At 32.3% G+C, this 26,101-nt stretch overlaps 4 protein-coding genes across 5 annotated transcripts; all 4 read right to left on the reverse strand.

Moving 5' to 3' along the window:
• Positions 1-732: 732 nt before the first annotated feature.
• On the reverse strand, positions 733-2,983 carry LOC110228524 (uncharacterized protein At1g24485-like; the record flags this gene model as incomplete). The annotated part of the gene is made up of 5 exons (XM_021026179.1): positions 733-884; positions 1,046-1,201; positions 1,370-1,423; positions 1,571-2,094; positions 2,454-2,983. Coding segments are annotated over 5 exons (1,401 nt in total), but the record flags the coding sequence as incomplete, so codon positions are not given.
• Positions 2,984-4,110: 1,127 nt separating this feature from the next.
• Positions 4,111-5,196, reverse strand: LOC110228581 (17.4 kDa class I heat shock protein-like). 2 transcript variants are annotated; one of them, XM_021026280.1, is made up of 3 exons: positions 4,949-5,196; positions 4,261-4,604; positions 4,111-4,211 (listed from the first exon to the last, which is right to left on the reverse strand). In XM_021026280.1, the coding sequence occupies exons 1-2, from the start codon at positions 5,110-5,112 to the stop codon at positions 4,295-4,297; spliced, it is 474 nt and encodes a 157-aa protein (XP_020881939.1). In that variant the 5' UTR covers positions 5,113-5,196; the 3' UTR covers positions 4,111-4,211; positions 4,261-4,294. The 2 variants fall into 2 exon arrangements, with proteins under 2 accessions (XP_020881939.1, XP_020881938.1); XM_021026279.1 differs by having other exon boundaries at positions 4,113-4,604.
• Positions 5,197-7,644: 2,448 nt separating this feature from the next.
• On the reverse strand, positions 7,645-8,917 carry LOC9313537. Its single transcript, XM_021026180.1, has one exon. The coding sequence runs from the start codon at positions 8,593-8,595 to the stop codon at positions 7,645-7,647; it is 951 nt and encodes a 316-aa protein (XP_020881839.1). The 5' UTR covers positions 8,596-8,917.
• A 10,788-nt stretch (positions 8,918-19,705) lies between these two features.
• On the reverse strand, positions 19,706-22,432 carry LOC9313538 (uncharacterized protein At1g24485). The gene is made up of 5 exons (XM_002877424.1): positions 22,372-22,432; positions 21,284-21,803; positions 20,321-20,778; positions 19,915-20,070; positions 19,706-19,809 (listed from the first exon to the last, which is right to left on the reverse strand). Exons 1-5 carry the CDS (start codon positions 22,430-22,432, stop codon positions 19,706-19,708), a joined length of 1,299 nt encoding a protein of 432 aa, XP_002877470.1.
• Between the last annotated feature and the right edge of the window lie 3,669 nt (positions 22,433-26,101).

The following is a 26,101-nucleotide window of genomic DNA, read 5'->3' on the forward strand; positions in this document are numbered from 1 at the left end:
TTTCCTTCTTAATCTTCTATTCTTATCACCATCCGCTATTGGATGATTTGATTTTTTGGTTTGGTATATTTAATTTCTAGTCGAGGTATCAACATGTATGTTAGGATTTCAATTTTAACTTGTAATCATTTTTTATTTTAAATTTAAAATTTTTGTGTTTAAGAGTTTTTTTTTTGTAGGCTTTGTGTTTAAGAGTTTTTTTTTTGTAGGCTTTGTGTTTAAGAGTTAGAATTTAGATCTAAATTTTAACTTAGTTTTATATAATTCTAGATTATTTCTCAAAGTTGTCCCAAACTATATTTTAGCAGAATTAATATTTTTAATATGAATCTATATTGAAATGCATATATATACGATAAAAGTACCGGTCCAACACTATCCATTGAACTGTCAGTAATAAATAAATAAATGAAAAACTATTTTCTTTTCACTAATCCTTGTACACATAATGCAGTAAAACAGAAAAGTAAAGAACAGTCCAAAATGATAGAAATATTTCATGTTACTTCGTTCTTTATATATAAAGCACTCTCATTAATCTTTCAACCATAATAAACAAATAGCGATACGAAATTATACAACTGCGGATACATGACCATTCACGATCAGAAGAATCAAAATCTTATAAAGACGAAAAACAAAAGAAGTAATGATATCATGACAATATAAAGTAAACTATTTAAAAAAAAAAAAAAAAAAAAAAAAAAAAAAAAAGAGTAAACTATTTATTTCACATGATGTTTAATGTCATTGCGTTACATACGACTGATTTACTCCAATCAAGTCGTTGATATCTCCCATGTCTGACTCATATGTAGACTGGTTTGAGTCGTTGCCCATTTGTTGTCCGAATAGAGGGGATGATCCAGTAGCCATATGAGCCACTATCATCAAAACATTTAACTAGTCACATCTCTAGAGTACATAGATATTAGTCAAGACCGAAAATACATATATCTTAATGTAGAAAAAATATGGATATAATTTAGTCACTCAATATGTATACAAAAACTACACCAAATACATAAAGAGAATGAATGTATACCTGACGTAGGTATAGCCAGGGCTTGTAGCCTTGCTTTGCGACGATTCGCTAAGATAACAGCAATGAACACATATGCGATAAGAGCAAACATTACTGCGGATACAGAACCGAGTATAGTTGGCAGTTTACTATTCTTTCCTTCACTGGCTGACCCACCTGACCCAATATCAAATGTTGTTTTTTTACTTGCATATAAGGGATAATAAACGTTTTAAATATTTGATTTGTTATTTTCATTACATGTAATGGAACTAGGAGCTTTCATCAAACTAATAAACCTATCAAGATCACAAGTTGAATGGATAGAGAAGTCCAAATACAAACCTGAGCTCACATCATTGCTCCCTCCAGTTCCTCCATTGTTAGTTCCACCAGAGCCTAAACACACAAAAATTAAGTTTATTTCTATAAGATTAAGTGACTATATGATCCAAACATGCTAATAACTTTGTTCATATTGGTAATTCGAGATTTTACACCAAAACCTAGACTAATCACTGAAAATGCATCTCCAAAATAACAAACCTCCAGATCCGCCACTCTTAGACCCTCCTCCTCCGCTTCCAGCACCTCCACCGGATCCTGATCCGCTTTTGTTTCCGCCTCCGCTTCCACTTGTACCCGTACTTATCACATAAATCTCCAACGCATTTATAATGGGCGGTAACAGCGCACTAGGGGTGGACTGGAACACCAGCTCGGAGCTTGAGCTAGCCACCACATCTCTCACGACCACTTGCGTGGCTTTTCCATACACGGGCACAATTGGTCCTTTACCAACTTGCTTACCGCCATATAATATGTTGAACGATCGTACACTCAACTCAAGAGGCTCTGAGAAATACATAGCCAAATAAACTGGAACTCCTTCCGAAGGAAGAGTAGGGTCAACTAATGATAAGCCTTCCCCGGTCCAAGAGTTACGGAGGACGGACTCAGGTGGCTTGTTTGATGCACCAGAGATATCGATTGATGCAGCCGTGGATGGTACTCCTGTCAACAATATGTTTATCTCCAACGGAAGCCAGAACCTACCTTGAAGATCCGATCTAACCAACAAAACGAAAATATTATATCAACTTGTAGCTATAGGTTTAAATCATGTATTTTAATCAGATTCCGGGTCGGTTTACATATCTATAGTTAAATCAGATTATGGTCCGATTTGTCGTTCAAATATGGCATTTATGTTTGTGCTTACGTAAAAATCATTTCAAAGCTTTCATTTTTATCAATATTTTTGCAAATTGTAAAAACGGTAATGGAATGGAATTTTTTTCCCGTTACGTTTAATTTGTTTCTTCTGATTAAAAAACGCTTGAAGTTAATGGTGAACATAAATATAAATATAAAACATATTAGATCTATGTTTTTGTTACGTATACACGTAAATGGATATAGATGTTACCTTATAATTTCTGTTGTGCCATACGCACGTCGTTGTTGGTAAAATAAACCTTCACCAGGACCAAGCTCGTTATACATGCCATCGTCCAAGTCGGAAACTTCAATGGAAGATACAAAAGGGTTTGATGATGAAGACGTACGTACAAAACAAACGCTGGTCTCTCCGCTGGCCGGAGAAAATATCAGCTCCAAAAGATAAGGTTCGAACGCCGATGATATCGATACGGTGCCTCGGTGTTTCCCTTCAAACACTACGTTGAAGGATGGGGTTGAGGACTTCCCGTCGTAATTCCCGTAGTAAAACATCGTTCTCACAAGAACTTTTCCACCTTTTGTAACTGGAATGTTGGAGTAGCAATTGGAGTCACCGGTGGGAAAGTACCGAAGTGTGGTGAGGGATTTCTCTACGGTGGTGGACGAAACGGTGGCCGACTCTCCGGATGTGATGAAGTCTTTGTCTCCGACCCATTTTAGGTTGTTGTTGTCTACACCGGGCAATGACGTTCCACAGTCTATGTTTACGCCTGCATTTGATTATGCATGATGATTAATATTTGATTATGATGATCATGAACGAAACAATAAAAAGAATTAATCTATTAATTATGTAGATCGATACGGACGAAGATGTTCTGCAAAATCCAAGACTCTTCATGCTACTAAGCTTACCTAATAGGATAAACAAAGAAAGAAATTGAATTACGTGCGAATCAAAAATACTTACTGGCTAGAGAGAGGGTTATGACGGAAAGAAAGAATAGAAGAAAAGGCAAAGCAGCAGCCATGGCGGGAGCTAATTTTTCAACTAATGTTTTATACAAAATTTATATAGAAACCCGAATATATGTACCTCATATGTGTATATAGATGTTATATATGTTATCTAGTTTTTTTTTTTTTGGTAAGCATATATGTTATCTAGTTGAGCTGTCTATTAGTATTTTAAAACCAAGTTGAAAATGAAATCTAGTAAACAAAATAAAAAATGAGAACATTCCTTTAGAGTTTTGACCTATTTTTATTTTCCAGCGAGGAAACAATTGGTTCTTGAAGAACGGGCAACTACAAAATATCTACAACATAAAAAACATATATAAATATATTTACAACATGCATTTTGATATTGATATTTCCCAGTCATGCTAACAAGTTAGGAAATTTATGTCCAATGCCAATCTTAACTTTTGACATTAGTTATACACAATTTGAAATCTTATATTACCAAAGAAAAAAAATAAAAAAATAACTTGAGGCCTAGTGATCTAAGTAGACTTAAGGAGCAAAGCAACTTAACCCCTTGATTATATTATAGAAATTCTAGACATTTTTAAGATCACAAGGCCTAAATTACCTAGAAATATCGTCCTAGAATTTGAGTCATCCAACTAGATTAACCTTTATTAACAATTATGAGAATCCTAAATTTTCGTTTAAATTATGATAAGACCGATCGAGGTCACTACCCTAAAACTTAAGGACTAGGAAAAAGCGACTAATCTTTGCAGATTTTTTTGTTTTTTTTGTTTTAAGGTAAATTTTGGAGAATTGTTTTATTTATTTTGGAGAAATCGACTCATGTTTGCAGAATTTAGCTACACCCCTATTATCCCAACCTATTTTATTTGCATTGTTCGATCTGAATAACCAATTGCGGCAACTATATTTCAAAACACTCTCTCATTAAAATTTACTTATTGATATCACCATATTCATTACTACAAAACAAGATAAACGAAAAAGAGAAAGGATAATCACACATTTTTGTCATATATCAGCATATCACCATATTTATTTCACATATCACACATTTTTGTCTTCAACTTTCAAAACTTCAAATTCCCTCTAACCGGAGATATCAATGGACTTGACCTCAGGCTTACTCTCCGGCACTTTCGGCACCGTAACGGACAACACACCATTCTCCATACTCGCCTTCACTTCCTCCACCTTCGCATTCTCCGGCAACCTAAACCTCCTAATGAACTTCCCACTTGATCTCTCCACACGGTGCCACTTGTCGCTCTTCTCTTCGTTCTCACTGCTCCTCTCTCCGCTTATCTGAAGTATGTTCCCATCTTCAACCTCCACCTTCACCTCTTCTTTCTTCAACCCCGGCAAGTCCGCCTTGAACACGTGCGCCTCAGGTGTCTCCCTCCAATCAGCCCCGGCTCAGATGGGTAGGGCAGAAGTGCGACGGCCCGGGGCTTTTTTTTTATAAAAAAATTTTACATATAAAAAGGCCCAAATATTTTTTAAAAATATTATTAATATAAAAATTATATTTTAAGAGACCTAATTATTTATAAAAAAATGTATAAAAAGGCCCAAAATTTTTAAAATAACAAATTTTACTATAAAAACTCCGCAAAATTTTTAAAAATTAAGTAAATTTTCTCTTTGTATATAATAATAAGCAAAAAAAAAATTTTTGAGAGCCTTAGGGCAAAAAAAAATTTTTTTGCCCTAAGGCTCTCAAATATATTGAGCCGGGACTGCCTCCAATCCACTTTAGCGTTTGTGAACGCTGCCACGTCCTTAGCCGGTGCGTTTGCCAACCCTGACGGAGTCAAGAATCCTTCGAATGGATCCCATACGTCTAGTGAAAATGGGTCGAACACATTTGTTCTTCGGCTTCCAAAAAAGCTCGGAATTAGAGACATCGTTTCACTTACTCTTGGCGCTTGCTCTGTTTTGTTTTGCTTTGCTATGAACTCTTTCACTCTTTTTTTGATGCAAACAATTATGTGCCTTGGCATATTTATAGGGAGAAAAAATGGGAGAGCGGACAAAAAGTTCTGCAACTTTCTAGAAATTTCAGGTTTCTTCTTTTCTTTTCTTTGGAACGTTTTGTCTTTTAAGAGTATCCTACTAGATTCTCAGGTAACTTCAAGAAGTTTCGATGTTTATCGTTGAGATGACATGCAGTTCATCAATTAGGGTAGTGAACGCCATGCCGTTTTATTTTAACATTGGCTTTTTTAATGTGCTTTAATATGACATGGAACTAATCACGTGTTTATTATAATGAACACTTATATTTGCTGCTAAACTAAGAGCAGCATTAACGGTGATATCTTAGAGATATCTTAGGATTAAAATTGATTAAAAATAATTATACCAACAAAATTAATCTAAGATTTGTATCTTAGTTAGGATGTTTTTGTTAGCTTAAGATGTTGATACGTGTCACTGTGTAACAGGTTCAAAAAACAATCAAAAGGCGAATTTTTTTCTTCTGTATGTTTTAAATTTTTTTTTTCTGTATGTCCTTAGAGCAGAATTTTTTTCTTCTGTAACAGGTTCAAAAAAAAGATGTTGATAAATTGTATCTCATGTATGTTTTAATTTTTTTAATTTACAACTATTATTAAATTTTCTATAATTATAAATTTTATTTTTATATTAATATTTGTTTTTCTAAGAATCACATGTTAAGAACCTACCATTAATCACACAAAAATCTTAACTCAAAAATACTATCTCTTACCTATCACTTTTACAAATATATTACTTAAATATTCCTAAGATTTATTTTTAAGATACTACTAATAATCATGCTCTAAGGGGTTATTGAACGTGAGAATTTAATAGAATATCTAAACAAAAAACGTGAAAAAACAATTCCCACCATTTATGTTTTGATTGGATAGAATTCATTTTTTTTAAATTTTTTCTTATTATTGTTATTTCATTCAATTTTCTAAATTCAATTGTTGAATACCTCTTCTTATATATGTCTTATCTTAGGAAGAAAGATAAAAAGACAAAAAAATGGTAATATTTAAAAAAGATAGGATATATTTAACCATATATTTTAAAGGATAATTCACGAAAATACCACACTATTAAAAGTTTTGTTGGAAAGATATAATCACTAGTTTTTTTATCTTCTAATAATACCACAAATTCAATATTAAAATAAATCAAAATCTCTTTTAAATGGTGTAAATATATCTATATTAGAAATAGAAAACCCAAATATATTATTTTTTAATTTGATTTGTAATGTTTTTTGGTTAAACAAATATTTTTTACACAGAAAATTATGGTATTGTTCGAAAATAAATTACTGATGATATTTTAAAAACAAAAACTCTAAAAAGAAAACATTAAAAAAATCTTAATCTATATATTACTCCACAGTTATTGTGAAATGGTAGTAGTAGTAAAAGCAAAAACAAACCACTAAAACCAATCAAATCATCATACAAAGAAACTCCAAAACTAGACCGGCAATGATGATTTTTTTTTGTTTGGTTTCTACTCACTAAACACGAAATAAAAGAAAAAATACGAGATAAAGATAACGAAAAAATAAAAATAAAAATACGAATTATATATGACAATAGAAAGGTTGAAAAAAGTTTTAACCCACACCAAAAAAAAGTCTGAAAGCAATATGATAAAGACCATTCTAAAATAGATATACTTGTTTCCAAGATTGTTTGTTTATATATCTTGCTTCTCCGAACACAATTAATTTTCTGTAATTTTCCTTTCAAACCTTTTGTCGAAATATTAACTTCTACGATTAAGAATCATCAACTATATCATTTGAGTTCTAGAGCCAAATGCAACTGCTTGGAACAAATCTAACCCTTTGGACAAAAAAAAAAGAAGAAAAAAGAAGAAAAAAGAAAAAGAAAGAACAATCCTAATCCAACCAAAGTCAGATTGAACGATCATGTTCCCGTACATGTCCTATCAACTACGTGCAATTCATCTGGTCGGCGGGTGAACACCCTGTTGTTTATGTCTTCTATATGGGCTTTGTTAATGGGCTTTCATACTGTTGCCTATAAATTCATTTACCTAACTCAAAATTTTCTAACCAACTAGCTTTCTACAAATATGATAACCAAGTCATACCAATGCATGTAAGGAATTCAGTTTTAATTTTGTTTTTTGGTTTTTGTTTTTTTTTTTTTTTTCTGTTAAAGGATTTTCTTATATAAACACTAAAAGTATACAAAGAACCAAATATAGAATCATTACAACAAGAAAAAGAAAAGAACTAGTAACCAGTACTAGAAAGACCAAGGATCTAAACACATGAAACTTGAAAAACAGAACCTAAGCTAAGGTGCACCCTTAGGTAGTCCAGCATTGAAGAATTGAAAGCCCACGCTTTAAACCTAGCTGAAGCATTGCATTACACTTATTTTCTATGGAAGAAAGAATGACCCGTGTAACTATGGCTGGAGATAAGGTGATACCATCATGAAAGCGTCGATTTCTCTCTCGCCATATTCATATATTGCACCTTGCCATCCTTGAAGGAGAGCAAGTATTTTGTTCCTGGAGACTAAAGTCGTTGGCAGCCAAAGGAGGATCTGATCCCATAAGAGCGGAGAAGATGAGATGTGAAGTCTTTGTGTGATCAATCGCCAAACCTCAACAGAGAAAACACAGTTAAAAAACAGATGATTTCTCGATTCATGGGCTAACCCACAAAGGAGACAATCTAACTCAACATCATAGCCCCAAGAAGATAAACGATCAAGAGTAGGGTTACGATTGAGGATAAACAACCAAGAGGTTATAACATGTCGTGGGATGGCAGCTTTGTGCCATACAAGAGGAGCCCAATAATTTACTGGCTTTGAAATCCTAACCGCATTCCATACCGCTTTGGAAGAGAAGTGCTTGTAAGGAATACCATCAACAGCCCAAACTAGAGTGTCATTTGATGAAGAAATGGAAATGGTAGAGATGAAAGAGTGTAGAAGAACTTGTTTCTCTGATCTGGCATTAGGGAGAGACCATCCATCCTCAATTCTAAGTTCAGCCACAGTTGAAAACAGAGAGATCCCTAGATGAGTAGGACCATCAGAACCCAGAAAATGGTAAAGAGATCCAAAAGGAGTCCATGGATCCCACCAAAAGAAGGTAGAATCACTATTGCCAATTTTGATGCTGAAAAACTTAAGAACTTTGGGACGAAGCTGAAGAAGTTTTCTAAATATCCGTGAGTAAGAAGCATTTTTTCCATTGAGAGTCCACAAAGGAGAAGTAAAAAGATACTTACTTCTTATCCAGGCCACCCACAAAGAACCGTCTCTAAAAAACAGCAACCAAAAAAGTTTCAAGGCACAAGTCTCATTCCAACTGCCAATGTTCCTTAATCCAAGTCCACCCTCCATTTTAGGGAAACATATGTCATACCATGACACTTTTGCCCCCGTGGATGTATCAATCTTGCCACGCCACAAAAAAGAGCTGCAGAGGCCATTAATCCTCCTAATAACCTGCTTTGGAAGGAAGAAAGCACGAGATAACTGTAGAAATAAGTGTTAACCGTCCCGCCAAACTCAGAAACTTGTGAGTCCACGAGTTTAGTTTCTTCCTTATTTGAGACAGTAGTGGATCACAGTCTTTGACCGAAAGCTTTTTTTAGCATAAAGGGAGACCCAAGTACCTGACTGGAAGCGAGACATGCTTCAGATTAAAAAGGAATTGTAGCCGAGTTAAGCAACCCTCACTTATACCAGAACAAAACATGGAGGTCTTTTCAATATTCATACCCAACCCAGACATTTTCTCAAATTCTGAGAGAACTGACATAACACCATTCAAAGATTGCTCAGATCCTTCTAAGAAGATTAATAAATCATCAGCAAAACAAAGAATAATTTTGTTTCCTAAGAATAAAGTTAAGCCATCTCTATTTTCTCAAATCAGTACATTTAATTTCTATTGGTTGAAGCCACGTTAAGTGCTACCATGCACTTATGTAGAGTTATTCCTACCTTAAATATTTATCCAAATTTGAAAGAAAAAAATAGTATAAAATAAAAGGAGATGCAATATGATTGATATTTTAAAATGGATAATAATAATCATGTTATTTTTGTCAACTATATGATAATGTGGAGGTGTAAGTCGAAGTGCTCTCTCTAAGCTACCGTTGGCCTTTGCTTCTCTGATGTGGACTTACCATATCAGCATACTCTTTTAATATATATAGGATAACTAATTATACCTTAATGTGTTTTGAAATAAGGTTCTTGTGAACGTGATCCGAGAGTGTGGAAGAATCTGATGCAATTCGAGCTAGAGTGATTTTGAGATGATTCCGTTTAGAGCTAGCTAGATATAGGATTTTTCACTCGCGTTTAGGATAAGTATTGCATCTAGTTCTTCCGTCTCTTCTACGTGGAGTTTCAAAAAAAAAAAAAAACGTTCCTGAAAAGAGCCGAACAAGAAACATGTTTGACATCATTTTCTTTTTGTAGTTTCTCCACAAGTCTAGTTCGGTTTCCATCCGGTTACTTAATCTTTGAAAGTTATGGAAGAAGTCTAGTTTATGCATCATCTTAAAATTAAATATACCCTTACTTTAAAATCATTCATAACTACGCATATCACATATTGTCCCTTACTTTTATGCAAGCATATATATATATCAAAGAATGATTTGTTACAACGAAAATAACATGCATAGATTAAAATAACAAATTTTAAAGAAACAAATTATGTTAAAAAGAAAAAAAAACTGTCCAAACTATTGTTATATACACTTATAAGAAACCTATGTGGAGTTTGAATTGCTATTTTCTTAATTTCTCTCACACTTTTGTCATTGGATTTAATTACTTCGAAAATATTGGGCTATTTGTTTCTACTATAAATTGAAAACTACATACTCATTTCATCTAATTTTGTTGTTGAGTAAATTTTTGTACTAATGTAATATTATATATTTGTATCCTTATTTTTAAAATCCATTCAACATATGTATATATTATACTAGATATGGACCCGTGCGTTGCACGGGTTGCCGGTCGAGATTATCATTCTTAACATTTTTATTTTATTTTTGTAAGCTTAATTAAAATTCTATAAACATATAATTTTTAGAAAATGCAGCATAATTATTTTTAAATATAGATTTATTAGCATAATGCGCAATATAAAACACTATTTGTAGTTATGTTGTACTAATTATTAAATCATCTAATATAAATGTTGGCCTATTTCTTCACCACCATATCTTTATTTTTTTTTCCCTATCTACATTTCTCACATTTGTCGGGCATCACCACCGAGTCTCATTACTCTGACCCACCACCACAACTAAATCTCACTACTATCACTGTCACCACCACCAACAATATTGAATCTCGCAAATTCCGACTCACCACCTTCATTAATATTTACCGCCGCTACCACCACCAAGCTTGAACCACCATCATCAACACCAACACCACCGCTACCGTCTCTTATCCTTGTTTCCCAACTTCTCTTATTACTTTACCTTCTTTATCTCCTCCGACATTGGACCAAGCCTCTCCAACAATAACTCTACTCTATGTCTATCGCCGTTCATCATTATTAATTTGCCTCAATTGCCATATATTCATTAGATCTAAATATCACATGCTATTTTTAGAAAAACATTGTGATTCACAATTTTTTTTTTATAATTGATATGATATAACATCGTTAAGAAATTAGTTTGCTTGATGAGAAAATATGAGACAATTATTTGTTTATTTAAAGGTGACTATTTACAATCTTTTTTCTTATAGGATTAATAATTGATTGTATAATTTTCTTAATTTTTTTTTATTTTTAAATCTTTTTCTTGTACAATTAGTAACTTATAAATAAAACATTTATCATAATTTCAATTTTTTTTATGGAAAATATACACATAATTTCCTTATTTATAAATAAATTTTTCTTATTATAATTTATTATATTTTTAAAACAATTTAAATTTATAGTTTTGTTATAATTATCTTTTGAAAACAAAAATTTTGTTTGCTAGATGGCAAAAACTCTTATGAAAATATATGTACAATTTCCTTATAATTAGCTTTTTACATTTTAAAACTGTTTAAATTTATAATTTTTTATAATTATCTTTTTACCTTTTTTTTCTTTTTAAAAGGGAAAATTTATTTGACACATGTCAAAATCTCAGATCAAAAAATTTGACACGTGTCACGATCTCGTGAGTTAATAGTTTTGTTATAATTATCTTTTGAAAACAAAAATTTTGTTTGCTAGATGGCAAAAACTCTTATGAAAATATATGTACAATTTCCTTATAATTAGCTTTTTACATTTTAAAACTGTTTAAATTTATAATTTTTTATAATTATCTTTTTACCTTTTTTTCTTTTTAAAAGGGAAAATTAATTTGACACATGTCAAAATCTCTGATCGAAAAATTTGACACTTGTCACGATCTCGTGAGTTATTAACTTTGAAAACCATACTTTATTAATAAGATAATTTAAATTAATTGTTAATAAAATGAAGATGAAGGAGTGTTCGAAGAGGTTTTTTCGGGGTTTTCAAGGGCTCATCATATGCTCGTATTACGTAAAGATCATCGCAAACTGGAGCTGGAGATGTGACATATATATACTTCGAGATTTGAGACGATATATAGCTATTTAGGTTTTGAGCTGATATCGTTTTGATTTGGACGAAGGATATGCCTGCAATATCATTGGCTTTGAGGATTGTGCATGTCATGCTTGCTTCACGTATCAATTCGTTTTAATGGTATCCTGGAAACGTACAACAAAAAAACGTGGTTTCTGAGGATTTGGACATATAGACTTACAGAGGCGGAGCCAAAATTTTTGTTTAGGCGTAGTCATATATTTTTAATGATTTTTATTTAAATATAATAATAAATGATATATTAAAATATAATTTTTCAAGAACATTTAAAATATTTTACCTAAAAAAAACTAAATAATCTTTTTTCTTAATATTATGTAGTTTTTAAAATGTTTCACTTTCCAAATAAAAAATATTTGTAGTTCATCATTCTTATTTTTAGTTATATTAAGGAGATCTATTTTCAATTTTTTTTTTTAAAAAAATATAGTATATTGTGTTTATCTTGCCTTTTTCAAAAAAAAAGGGTTTTGTGTTTTTTTTTTGTTGTGGTTATTGTTGTATGGATTAGAAAAGTCAATTTAAATATTATTGTAAAAACTTAATTCTAAAGATTCATCTTCATTGTGTATTTTAGATTAACATTAGTTTTTTAAAGATGCATCTTCATTGTGCATTTTAGATTAACATCTTATAAGTAATCATTCTCTCATCTTCTTCTATTATATTTATGTGTCTATTTTTATGTTGTTATATGGGTTAAAAATCAAGAATTTGATTCTATATTTATTTTAGAAAGTATTATATATATATATATATATATATATATATATATATATATATATATATATCTTAAATTGTATTCATTTTTTGTATACTTCTAAAGCCATACTAGGTTATACTTATTTCTTCTTTAATTTTCATATTTTCAATTTAAATTCACATATGTAAAATAAAAGTTTTGATGGTTATAACAAAACTTTCAAGTTTATTGGTGATAGAGAGTTAAATATATCAATTTTAATCATGGCACAACAAGGTAATGAAGTTGGAAAGATCCATTTCCATTATCTACTTTAGATGTTTGATTATTTTCTAACATATTCATGTAATTTTTTTAATTATGCAATATTTAATCAAATAAATTATTGTAATACATTTATCAACTATATTTTTCTTACCTCTTTCTTATCTCGAATAAATTTTGTAATTCTTTAATATATGTATCATTATATTTAGTTTTTGTGATCCAATAGATAATTATATAAAGATCGATATAATGTTTATTTTATTTAAAATTTGAGGTTTAAGGGTTTTTTGAAAACAAAAAGCACTTTGTTAAAATAATTTGGTCCTTAAGATTAAAAATATGAAATTTTATGTGTCAAGAAAATTTAATTTAGTTAGAATGAAACCTAGCACTCATACTTAAATGGAGTAAAATATAGAAAAAATAACTATAACTAAAACAAAATTCATATTTTTTAAATCCTATAAAGATGAAACCATTAGTATGAAATCTAGCATTAGAATTTCAATTGATGAGTGAAATTAAAAAAGAAAAAAAAAAAGAAGAAAGATCGAAGTTATTATTGAGATCTTTTAAAAACAATATTTAGATTGAACTTCATATGATTTTTATAAGAAAAACAAGTTTAGTTTGTCACTTATAAAATAATATGAATTTGAACTATTATGTGGGAATTTATATCAACAAATAAACAATTTTTTAGTGTGTTTATATCAACAACTACTAAATATGAGCAAATGCAAAATATCAAATCTTAAGAGCTTTTTAAATTTCTTCCAATCATACTTATATTGAAACAAATTTATTTATAAGAAAATATCCCGCCGCGTAGCGCGGGCTTTTATCTAGTATTAAATAAAAAGATTAAGTAATTATTATTACATTCACGTTACAACTAAACATTCATAAATGTTATGGGGTCAACTCAGATTGGGAGAAGCATTGAGATGTTAAACTCAGATTTTGCGACTGATTGAGCTGGGCTGAAGTTAAGGCCAGAACCAAGAGTCCATGTATTCAACACCAAGTTAAACCACATCCAACCACCACTTTCATAGTAAACAAACAGTTATCGATCCATGTAACCCTGATTTTTCACCAACCAAATCAAAATACCCATACATTCCATTTCACGTTGAGTAGTGACCTAGTCTCTCTATGTTTGAGCTTAATGAGTAAATGTGCGTATTGATACAAGCATTTTCAGTAGAACGTCATTCTTGGATGGTTGGTTGTTGGACCAATGGTGAATCTCTCCAAAGGTTGGCCGTGATGTTGAAAGACACTGCTTGAAGTTCTTGTGAACCGTATCTTCCAATACCAATGATGTAAAAAGTGTTACCTACCAACCCTGATGACTTATACGTGAGTCAAAAAAACATATGAGGGCCGTTGCAGAACTCACTAGAAAAAGAGTTGTAAATTCATAGACTAGCTGGATCATAATTCGAACCATTGACGAAGAATACCATGGGAGCAAAGGAGAAGGTGCCGCGGGTGAGAGGTTGAAGCCTGGAAATGTGAGTGGGGTGGAATAGGTTAACCATAGAGTTAATTTGACTTCGACTAAACAAATATTACAAATGAGGAGAGCATGACTTATTAGTGTCTACAAACATTATCAAAACTGCAGCTTTTTCCAAGCGCATGCATGTGAACGCCTACATATGAAGCATTTTACATGGTATTAGGGACTTCTTTTAGGCGAGAGCGAAAAATCTGATAGAACTTTCAGGATAGGCGAGCTACACTGCTTTTAAGGACTCGTAGAAGGATCTCTAACATCATATCATTGGACAAACTATGATATGAATCATGGAAAAATGTCTGCATGTACAAAAAAAAAAGCTGAAATATTTACACCCACACACAACAAAGATGATAATCACTTGCATATTATCTCAAATCGTCATAGACCATGGCCTAAGTTTATAACATAGAGAGGTATCATATAGTATTTAATCATAACATGTTTGCAAGCACATAACAAATATATAAAAAAAAAAAAAAAATCAGAAATCTTATAAACCTGCTTGAGACATATAAGAATATTGATTGCAAACTAAATATTAAATGTTATCTTAGTGAAGAAAAATAATTTTCTTAATTGAAGACATCTTATATATGGAAACCTAAGGAGTAATATAATTAAATGTAACAAAAAATTATGTATCAAGATTTATGCATAAATGAAATATTTTTGAACATTTAACTAACGATAAAAAAAGTTATATGTCATAAAAAAACAATGCACTATAACCATAATGAATGTCTCTAATGTCACAAATATATAATACTTATATAATTTAATCAAATATTATATGGTTATGTTAATGGTTGAGACAACATGCAATTAATTATATATGTTGGTGAGCGTCATACCATTTTATTTTACATGGACTTCGCTAACGGACCTTAATACGACATGCAATTAATCATTTGTCTACTGAAACAAACACTTGTCTTTTGTTACTAAACTATAATAATACATGTTTCCTATATTGAATGATCTTAGTCTCATATGTAGTTCAATTTTTGTACAAATATCTTAACTATCATAAGTTAAACCCTAAGATAATACTTATACGTAAAAGCATAATACTTATATAACTTAATCAAAGATTATATGACCATTAAAAATACTTTCACACATCTTCAGATACTTAATTTAAAGCCTAGAAGTTTATGATAGTGTTGTCGAATGTGTCAGTACTACCTACGTATAAACTCTCATTATGTATGTTATTGTTAAAAATGTGTTTACTTTTTTGCAAAGGAAATTAAATGTGTAGTCTAAATGTCTAATATCTAACTGCAATTGAAAAGTTTACATGAAAAAATATTATAGTTTTGTGATTTCATTTTCATTTATAATAGTATCTTCGGTGACTTCAGATCACTTTTCACGTATTACTTTTTATTACTTTGTGATGTTAATTTTGTGATGTAACCTCAACATCGTCTTCTAAAAAATGAACTTATTAGTGTACTTACAATATGTTGTTTATGCAGATTTTTTGTGTTAAAAGCATTAGATTTACGTGATGAAATCTCAAATGTGTTTTAAAAAAAATGTATATCACAAAATTGTAGTTTCACTTGAGATATGCTATAAAATTATATATCACTTTTTTTAACCGACTTACATATTATTTTTTGTATATTTTGATTTACAACTAATGATTAATATGATTATTGATTATTATTTGTGTTAAAAATCAAGATTTTTTAATAATTTCATAAAAAGTGTGACCTAAGAATGTCAATCTTAAACTAAAATTCGTGCATTTTTAGTAATCTCTTAATTTTTAAGTGAATATTTAGTAATAAATAAATATCTCATTCAGGTTTAATGGACCGTGAGTTTGGTCAAATCGAGATCATAATCTGCATCTGCTCCGAAGTATCTTGGATCAAATATGGGATTGTTGTTGGTCCATTGCTCCAACAAGACAACTAGAAGCTGTCTTCAAGGCTAATATATGAATTAGAATTTTACTAGCTAGATTTCACTTGTCCATCCAAGAAACTATTAACTGCATCATGCCCACAAAAAACTTAGATAATATTGGTGGTCTTGACGAACTTGAGGCGTTGGAACATCTTTTGGTGGATGTAAGAACAATATTAGAAAGTGAGAACCCGTTGACCTATCATTTGACAGAGGAAGCAAAAGTGGTAAATAATCAGGCTCGAAAGTACAAGGTAGCTACAGTCGTATGATACCATTACGAGGATCTAGACGTTGAAATTGTGCTTATGAAGTCTCTCTTGGAATCCTAGGTAGCTACACACCTAATCGTCACTAATAAGTATGACTCAATTTTGGGAGAGAATATTTATGATCCGCGAATAAATACAAGAGAGTTGAGCGCACACATGACTCTTATCGCTGGTTATGGCATAGATGCAACCGGAAAAAATATTCTGGGAAGCACAAGAGTCATATGGAGTCAACAAAGGAGCTGGCGGGTACATCAGCTCGATACTAACACCTTCTTTCTGATTTCCATCAGATTATCGTTTGAGGTAAACTTTTGTTGCTAGTTCTAACTTTGATGGATATTAGACCTAACTAAGCATTAGTCCTTGTTAGATAAACAACATGATAATATATGTGGGTTTCACAGCTATGATAAGGAAAACATTTATAATCGTAGACTATCTGAATTACATGCTTTGGTTATATGAAAATGATAATATCTCTATGGGATTGTTAGATAGTACTTGTTTAGATACCAATAAGGTCTCACATCGGTAAGATAAAGGAGGAGAGTGTTGGTATACAAGTGTTCATGGGTTCCTCTCCTCACAACCTAGGTTTCGGGAAGATACAAGGGCCAATGTACCTTGTAAGCTAGACCTGAACTCTATCATTGGTGCGGTGAGCATGGAATTGAACCACATCAACAGTGCGGACCCGGTATGGCTGGTATGGGCTAAGACGCGGGTATGGGTTAGGACGCGGGTATGGGCTGATGTGAAGGACGCTTGTATGGCCCGAAGCCACTAGCACCGTGACGTCGATGTTCAATGGATGGGGTATTGATAAGGTCCCACATCGCTAAGATAGAGAAGGAAAGTGTTGGTATATAAGTGTTCATGGGTTCCTCTCCTCATAACCTAGGTTTTGGAGAAAAACAAGGGCCCATGGACCTTATAAACTAGACCTCAAATGGTTTATTAAATAAATAAAAATTAATTGTGTATCTTAAAATAAACCAACAAAGAGAGAAAACCCTATCTAAATAATTTTTTCATCACTAGAAAATAATCAGAGTCGTGCCTACTAAGAAAAAAAAAATCGCCTACGTTGCTAAATTTTATAAACAATCAAAAAGGCAATACATTTGCTAATTGTGTTTGTCATATAAATACTATTGAAGCTATAAATTTAGGGAGATTAATACAAATAATAAAGGAAAGTAGTATAACGTACAATATATACAAGGAATCTTGAATTTTCACACGTATTTAAGGAAATATCTCAAAGTCTTCTTTTCTCACTTATGTTTTTTTTTCTATCTCATTAATTCTTTTTTTTTCTCACTTCTTTACCACCTTCATTTTTGATAATCATCTTTAGCCAACTTTATTAATTATTTTTCTATATTAGATACCACATTTTAAATATTACCATTATTTTTATTAAATTTTTAGTAACTACCAAAACTATGTTCTGTTTTGTTAACATCATACATCATACTGTTTGAACGGTACACAACAACAATAATAACATAAATTACTAGACTACACGTTATAATCAACCTAATTTCTATTATTTTGGTAACTATTTTGTTCAAAAGTTATTTTACAAGTTTTGCTTAAAATTTTGAAAATTTATTATTAAACTCTAAACAGTAAAATATATATTTTAATATGTATAATGTTTTATTTAAATATTGAACTATATTTTGTCGCCTATGGAATCAAAATTCCGTGGCATGACTCTCAAAATGACACACGCGTTGTGTAGGTTCAATAATATATTAGTGAGTTTTAATTATTATTATTTTCAAACTTTTAATGTTCACTTTATTTTTTCATTATAATTAGTAGTCTAGAAGTTTATGATTGTGTTGTCGATGTGTTAGTATTACCTGCATATAAACTCTCACTATGCATGTTATTGTCAAAAATGTATATACTTTTTTGAAAAAGAAAATTAATTGCATAGTCTAATATCTAACTGTAATTAAAAGTATACATGAAAATATTATAGTGTTTTGTTATTTCACAACACTTACACATCTAATACTGAACAATGTAATTTCATTTTTATTTATAATAGTGTCTTCGGTGACTTTAGATCACTCTTTACTATCACTTTTTATTACTTTGAGATGTTAATTTTGTGATGTAACATCAACATCGTCTTCTCTAAAATTAGGATTTCACAATATATATATATATATATATATATATATATATATATATTGTTTAAGGTCTTACAAATTATTTTTGTTAATTTTTTTGCTAGTTGATTATTTTCTTAATTTTGATATAAATTTAAATTTTTTGCTAAAATCTACAATCATGAATTCGTGAACCCCAAAAGTGTTCGTTGATGATGACTTCCACTCCAATGTATTATGGTTTTCCATTTAGGATATCTATAAACTATTAACGATCTCTTTGCAAAACTCATACCAAAGAGTTGAATGGGTTATAAAATTAAAGAGCCTTTGCTTCCACTTCAAGAAAAGTAATCAATGATCCTAAACAAGATGATCTCCAGTGCTTTGAATTTTTTTCGTAATCCTTAACGATCATCCAGCCACTATTTTTTCTAGTAACTTGTTTCGAGATTGAACGCAGCATCGCAATTGCATTTTTTAAATTCCTTCTTTCTTTTTTTTTTCTTTTTCTTAAATTCCTTATTTTGGACGTCTCCAAAAAAGAGAAGTTGACGGCCTATTGGTTGAGATTACCCTTGACAAGATTTACCATATGAAATACCTCAGTTTTTGCATTATAGGTGAATTACTCCCATATTCTTGCTTTCAAAATCGAATTGTTCCAGTATTAAAAATAATTTTTTATTTTATCAATCTTTCTACACATAATTCGAGATAACATACCCGTAAACAACAATCAACAATGATAGTAATATTTTGTTTACTTTCTTTTTGATATACATATAAAACTCTTGTATTGATTAACCAAGAAAAATAAATAGTATCAATCTCTCAACCGGAATCGATAATTCAAGATACGAGACTATATACAAGAATAAAAAAATATTGGAAAACAAAAAGAAAAGAAAAAAACTCGAGTCAATGATAAAGCACTTTGTTTCACATCTTAGGTCGTCATTGATATTTAATGTCCTTGCGTTACGTAGGAGACTGTTTTCACTCCAATCAGGTCGTCGATCTCTCCTGGCCCGCTTCATTTGCAGGCTGGTTCAAGTTGTGACCCATCTGTTCTTCGGATTGAGGCGACGATCCGGTCTCCATATTAGCCACTATATTAAACCATTTAAATATAGTCATATCTCTAGAGTACATAGAGATTAGTCAAGACCTAAAATTGAAAGATATATAATATACGTATGATATTCAATGTATACCTGTGGATGTAGGCATCGCCAAGGCTTTCATCCTCGCTTTGTGACGATTTGCTAAGATAATAATGATGACCACGAATGCGATAAGAAGAAGCGCCACCGCAGCTACCACACCAAGTATAATTGGCAATTTACTATTCTTTTCTTCTATGAACCCACCTGATCCGATATCAAATGTAAATTATTTTTACTTGGATAACATGAATATATATACATGTTTTATATAGTATCATATCCATAGCATTTCATGTTATGAATATGATCCAGTTAAAAGTATTTATCAAAATAACTACGTAACCATATGATCCAATTATACTAATAAGTATTAAGTTCGTCCTTCTTTGGTAATCCAGATTATTTCTTTCGAGACACAGACTAACCACAAAACAAACATGTCAAAAACACAAACCTCCTCCTCCTCCACCTACGCTTGTACCCGTACTTATCACATAAAGCTCCACGGCATTAATCAGGGGTGGGTAAAACGAACTAGCGGTTGAGCGAAACTCTAATTCGGTGGTGGAGTTGGCTACTACATTTTTCACGACCACTTGTATTGTTTCTCCAAACACGGGCTCAATTGGACTTTCATTCACTTGCTTACCATCTAAAAATATGTTGAATGATCTTGAGCTCAATGTGTCAATAGGCTCAGAGAAATACATTGCCAAGTAAACTGGCACTCCTCCAGAAGGAAGAGTGGGGTCCCCTAGCACTAAGCCATCACCAGACCAAGATTTTCGAAGGACGATCTCAGGCGGCTGGTTGGAAGCACCCGATGTGTCTATCAATGTGGCCCTAGACCTCCTTTCTCTGTACAAAGCATGTGACCCCGATGGAAACCAGAACCTACCGTGAAGATCCGATCTAACCAAAACAAAAAGAAATGTCTACTCAAAATTCAACCAGTCTAAAAGCATACATTTTTAGGTTTTCGTTTTGATTTACATTTCAATTATAAATTTACAAATTATATATGATTAAACGGAATCGTAAATTAAGTTCCCTTTTACGTATAAAACAATCATGGCTTAACTAATAACTTACAAATACCGCTAATATTTATATAAACTTCTGGACCAATTCACGTAACAATGAGAACATATGTCCAAAAGATAGTGTATACCACGATCGAATATGTCCTGTAAACTAAAGTCCAGATTTTTGGATCTTTAAAATTCTAATCTATTTTCTTACATTCTCATATCTTGAATAGTTCTCCACATGACCCCACCCGACCACTGTGTTAAATTCCGGTATGAAATTTTATAGTTTTGTCACGTATTATTGAACTCTCATAAAACAAGTTTTAATTTATATTATAAAGTAAGTGATTATTGGAAGACGTTTATGTGTGTATATATATATGTACCTTAGACCTATGGTAGCACCATACGCAATTCGTTGTTGGTAAAACAAACCTTCACCAGGACCAAGCTCGTTGTACATGCCTGAATCCAATTCTACAATTTCAATGGAGGATACAAAAGGGTTCGAAGAAGACGTACGTAAAAAACAAACGCTAGTCTCGCTGCTGGCCGGAGAAAATATCACCTCCAAAAGGTAAGGATCAAACGACGACAATATCGATGCGGTGCCTAGGTGTTTCCCGTCAAACAACACATCGAAAGTTGGAAATGAGGACTTCCGGTCGTAATTCCCGTAATAAAATACCGTTCTTATTAGAACTTTGCCACCTTTTGTGAGGGGAATCTTGGAGTAGCAGTTGGATTTGCCAGATGGAAAGTATCGGAGTGTGGAAAGGGATTTCTCTAATTCGTTGTTAAGAACAGTAGAGGACTTTCCGGTTGTGATGAGGTCTGTGTCTCCGACCCATCTTATGTTGTTGTTGTCTATTCCAGATGCGGATGTTCCACAGTCTATGTTTACGCCTGATATTTATCATGAATGCATGAATGAGTATAGCTAGGGATAACGAAAAAGGATTTACAAAAGTTGTTTTTGTTTTTGTTGTTGTAAATTGGTATTATTACTGCTTGTCCAACTTAGTGGCCAAATAATGCTCTATGCTCAAATAACATCAAGTAATATTTATATTGATTGAGGCTATAAACCAATTCTTATTGAATCGGTTTATACATTTAGTTAGGCATTGTGAATTCTTGCGGCGGCTCACTAAAATGTTTTACGCTAACCGATTGCATATAATGATTAAACAGAATTTCATGATGGTGTAGATCGTAAAAAACACATGGCAGTTATAAATCTTGTAATACAAACATTACTGTTGACATTTTCTTAACCATCACATAAAAAAAAAATACCAAACAAAACCAATGTGTTCGATTACGGTATAATCCAAGACTCTTCCTGATACTAAGCTAACCATATTAGGTTGAGAAAGAGGAACTTATATTACGTGTGTAAGACGATAGAAATTTCTTTAACATAAACTTTGTAACTAATTTTTTCTCAGAAAATAAAAACATAAGCACTTACTTGCTAGCGAGAGGGTTATGATGGAAAGGAAGAAGAGAAGATAAAGCGCAGGGGCAGCCATGATGGGAGCCAAATTTTCAACTAATGCTCCCTACGAAAAACATCTATATATAATATATTTGTACCTAATTTGTGTGTGTGTGCATGTGTTGTATGTATCGATTAGCTGTTGATTAATATCTTAGAAGCTAGTTGAAATCGAACAACAGAAAAATTCCTTTTGACCTTTCTAGTTTCCAGCGATCAGACGGGAAGTTAAAAGGTATTGCAACATGCATTTCATATATTTCGAACAGACGAGCATATGCATGCACCCATGTCTTCTTCTTTTTTTTTTGCTCAAACATACTTCATTCCATATTGGCATATTGATATTAAGATCTATACAAAATTTCTGTCTTTCCACCTACGGAGGAAATAGTAAAGGATACTAAAATATATTTTTAATTATTGATTTTTGCTTTACGTTAAAATAGTTAAGCTGGTCGGAGAAGCCAAATTGTTTCTAACAGAAACAATCTGGTAATATATATAACATAAAAATAGTCCCATAATAGAAACCCAATTAAGCCAGCTGTAAATCTCTAATTAAGCCAGTTACTAAAAGAAACAAGCCATGTATAACAAAAAAAAGTCAGACATTTAATTTCTAAAGATCTCATTTAGAATTGTGAGAAAGAAACAAGCCATGTATTACGTCTGTAAAATCCATAAATTCTAAAGATCTCATTTAGAATTGTGATATAATTTATGTCTTCTTATTAACTGCAACTTTGACATGTTGTTTCTTGGAAAGTGTTGATAAATTGGAAATTTGACTTTCCCTTCTTGTGTGATTTTATCCTCTAACATTGTGTACAGCTCTAATGTATTTCCTTAGTGGAAAAAAAGAAAGAGACGTTGCAAATTAATGACAAGAGATGTTGGTGTTGTTGGCATTGTATAAAAGGGAGAAGACGCTTCTTCTCAAGATACATTTGCTCGGTGCTCCACTGTTAAAATGGTGAAATAAAAAAACAGAGTTCATTATTCAAGTGTTTTGTAGCTACTAAGTTTTAGAGAGATTGATATTCGTGTGAGGACCACCAAACAATGATTTCTCCAAGAAGAAGACAACCATGATTGATGGGGAGTAAACTGCTTTTACTTGTAATCTTAGTTCATGTTTTTTGGGTAGATACATTAAAATTTAGTTTTAGTCTATCTTGTACTTGTCTTCTTGAAGTGATCTAATAAACTTGTTTGTAGCCGAGTACTAGTGGTTAATTTAAAAGAACCAACTGATACCTCGTTAAATTTTTGTTATCTATATTGTTTATTAAGCTTCTGTACTTTAAATTTAATATCTCGTCTCTCTCAAAATATATAATATGGTATCTGAGCGGGTTCACTGATTTTGTTTTTTTGATAAACTCTATTGGTTGATCCGGTCAGTCCCGGTAGAAACGCACCGAAGTGCTTCAGGACTACTCCCCAAAGGGCCATCACACTGTCTGTCCCGAGTTTAGAATGCTTTCCGACTAATGTCAAGGGGTAGCCAGATCGTCTGTTACTGGACTACCAGGTAAACTGCTTGGGCCTTTGGCCCAAACCCAGACTTCCCACACAAATATGTTTTTTGTTTCCAGCGTGCATCGAATCTAGGTTAGTTCCTTCCAACCTTTCTCCAATCCTCAACTACCACTGGACCACAGTTGTGTGGGCGGAAGTTCACTGATCAAGTTTAATACAAACTAGATGAAGCTCCTCGAGAAGGTATGTAGCTCTGTGACTCAGCCGCCGTTCTTAGAGGGTAGTTCAAACGACGACTACTGGTAAATTAGAATGCAATCCTTCATTAGTTCCATTGATGGAGATGCATAGAACTCTGCGATTATTGGATACAACGAACTTGTTATGGTTGATGCTCAAGAAAACGTTGCACCAAAGGTGAGAAGTCTGTGGTCTGAAGAAAAAGTCATGAAATGCACGAGCAACTCCAAAGCTTTGAATGCGATATACAAGGCAATCGACGTTGGGTTTTCCAACCCATTAAATTATGAGAGGGATCTTTGAACGTGAAACCTAAATTATGAAACAAATGCAGGTGCATTACCTTTTGTTTACTAAATTAGCAAGATCTTCTTCGGAGTGATCATGAAATCATGAGAAAACTATATTTAAGTTTCTCTCATACATGGCCAGCCCAACAGATTATGCTATCTAAAGCATCCTAAAGCCTATGATGTCCCTCCCATTTATTTTTAAACAGTCACAAAATAGCAGATCCGAGGTTCGAACCAGGTACGAGAAATACAACTTTTTTGGTATTAACCAATGCACTACAAAACGATTTAAGTGTCAGTTAAATATGCATAAGTATATGTATGAGAAAGAAAACAGAGTTAACTTACATGCTTTCTGGCATGGGATTTGAAAGAGGTCTGGCTAGAACGGTGTTTAGATATACCAAGGCCATCGGGATGATGATATCGAGCATTTCTACTGTTGATACTCCTAATTTCTGATTTAGAATCACGCCAAAAATGAACAAGTCCAGCCCACACTTCAGGATCAATCCATTTAGGCTTTGCCACATCACCTTTATTCTTTCACTTTCCCTTCCACCGAGAAACTTGATCAGACATCCTATCCTTCAACTTGTCCTCAAACTCATCTCTAACTCTCTCATTTATGGACTTGTCCCAGTTGTACATTTACTCCAAAATAAAAAACAGAGTCAGAAATAGCATCACATATATTTGTAGAGTAAAACAAAGCTAAACTATACAATTTCACTTAAAAGTCTCATACCAACGATTGATCACTGCATTAGGAGTCTGTGTCCAATTGGCATGAGGTTCCTTGAAATCTCTTTCAAAAATCTTGTGGACAGAAGCTGCAACTGAACCATCAACGTCAAACCTACAACAAAAAAATCAATTACAATGAGAATCTACATTATTAAAATACAATGAATCATATATACAAACCTAAGTAGAACCAAAACTGAAATTAGATTTAAAGTAGAACCAAAATCTTCATGCCCTTTACATTACTTTCAGGCAAAAAAGATATTGGAATAGACTGTCATCTCGTATGAGACTGAATACCCGGCCCAAGGCTAAGCGGATAAGCCCCTGTTTTGAACGCCAAAAAGTATATATAGTAATAACGGGTAAAATTTAAAATCTTTTTCTTTTGTTTTAGTGTGAGGAGACTGGTGATTTAACACCAGATTTTCTGGTGGTTCTTGAGCAAACTCATCGCAAACCTGATGGGACTTTCATTGATAGAAAGTCAGAGGAGATCTACAAGGAAGTGTCATTAAGGATTGAAGAGGAGGCGTCTCAGCTGTTTACAGGGGATAATACAGAGAGCTCTGCTTCAGGTGGATTATCAGTGGCTGCCAAGAACAAGATTTATGCTCAGGTAATTCTGTATATTTCAATTCAGAGTGTCTTTAATTAGTACTTAGTCTTTGTGTGTTGTGTGATTATGTGATTATGTGATGATGTTGGCAGCATACTTGTGTGATGATGTTAGTAGCATACTTGTTAGCATTATACTTGTGTGATTATTTCATTAGTACTTAGTCTCTTGGGAGTCCACTCATTATACTTGTGTGGTTTGTATCAGGTTGCTCCAAGGAAGAAAGGAAGGTTGTATGGGGTTGGTTCTCTGCAGAATGAAGCATCCTCTGTCCATGTTGGTCCATTGCCTACTCATAATGATTGAGTGGTTCTATTGG

This window comes from Arabidopsis lyrata, assembly GCF_000004255.2.
Source record: "Arabidopsis lyrata subsp. lyrata unplaced genomic scaffold ARALYscaffold_5, whole genome shotgun sequence".
Lineage (NCBI taxonomy): Eukaryota > Viridiplantae > Streptophyta > Magnoliopsida > Brassicales > Brassicaceae > Arabidopsis > Arabidopsis lyrata.

Bases quoted from the DNA above. Each gene is read 5' to 3' on its own strand.
- LOC9313538 (XM_002877424.1), bottom strand. From the start codon at position 22,432: ATGGCTGCCCCTGCGCTTTATCTTCTCTTCTTCCTTTCCATCATAACC. The intron at 21,804-22,371 runs GTAAGTGCTTAT...GATAAATATCAG, and splicing joins CATAACCCTCTCGCTAGCAA to GCGTAAACATAGACTGTGGA. The intron at 19,810-19,914 runs GTATACATTGAA...GGTTTAATATAG, and splicing joins GGCGATGCCTACATCCACAG to TGGCTAATATGGAGACCGGA.
- LOC110228581 (XM_021026280.1), bottom strand. From the start codon at position 5,112: ATGTCTCTAATTCCGAGCTTTTTTGGAAGCCGAAGAACAAATGTGTTC. The intron at 4,605-4,948 runs GCAGTCCCGGCT...GGCTGATTGGAG, and splicing joins AACGCTAAAGTGGATTGGAG to GGAGACACCTGAGGCGCACG.
- LOC9313537 (XM_021026180.1), bottom strand. From the start codon at position 8,595: ATGGAGGGTGGACTTGGATTAAGGAACATTGGCAGTTGGAATGAGACT.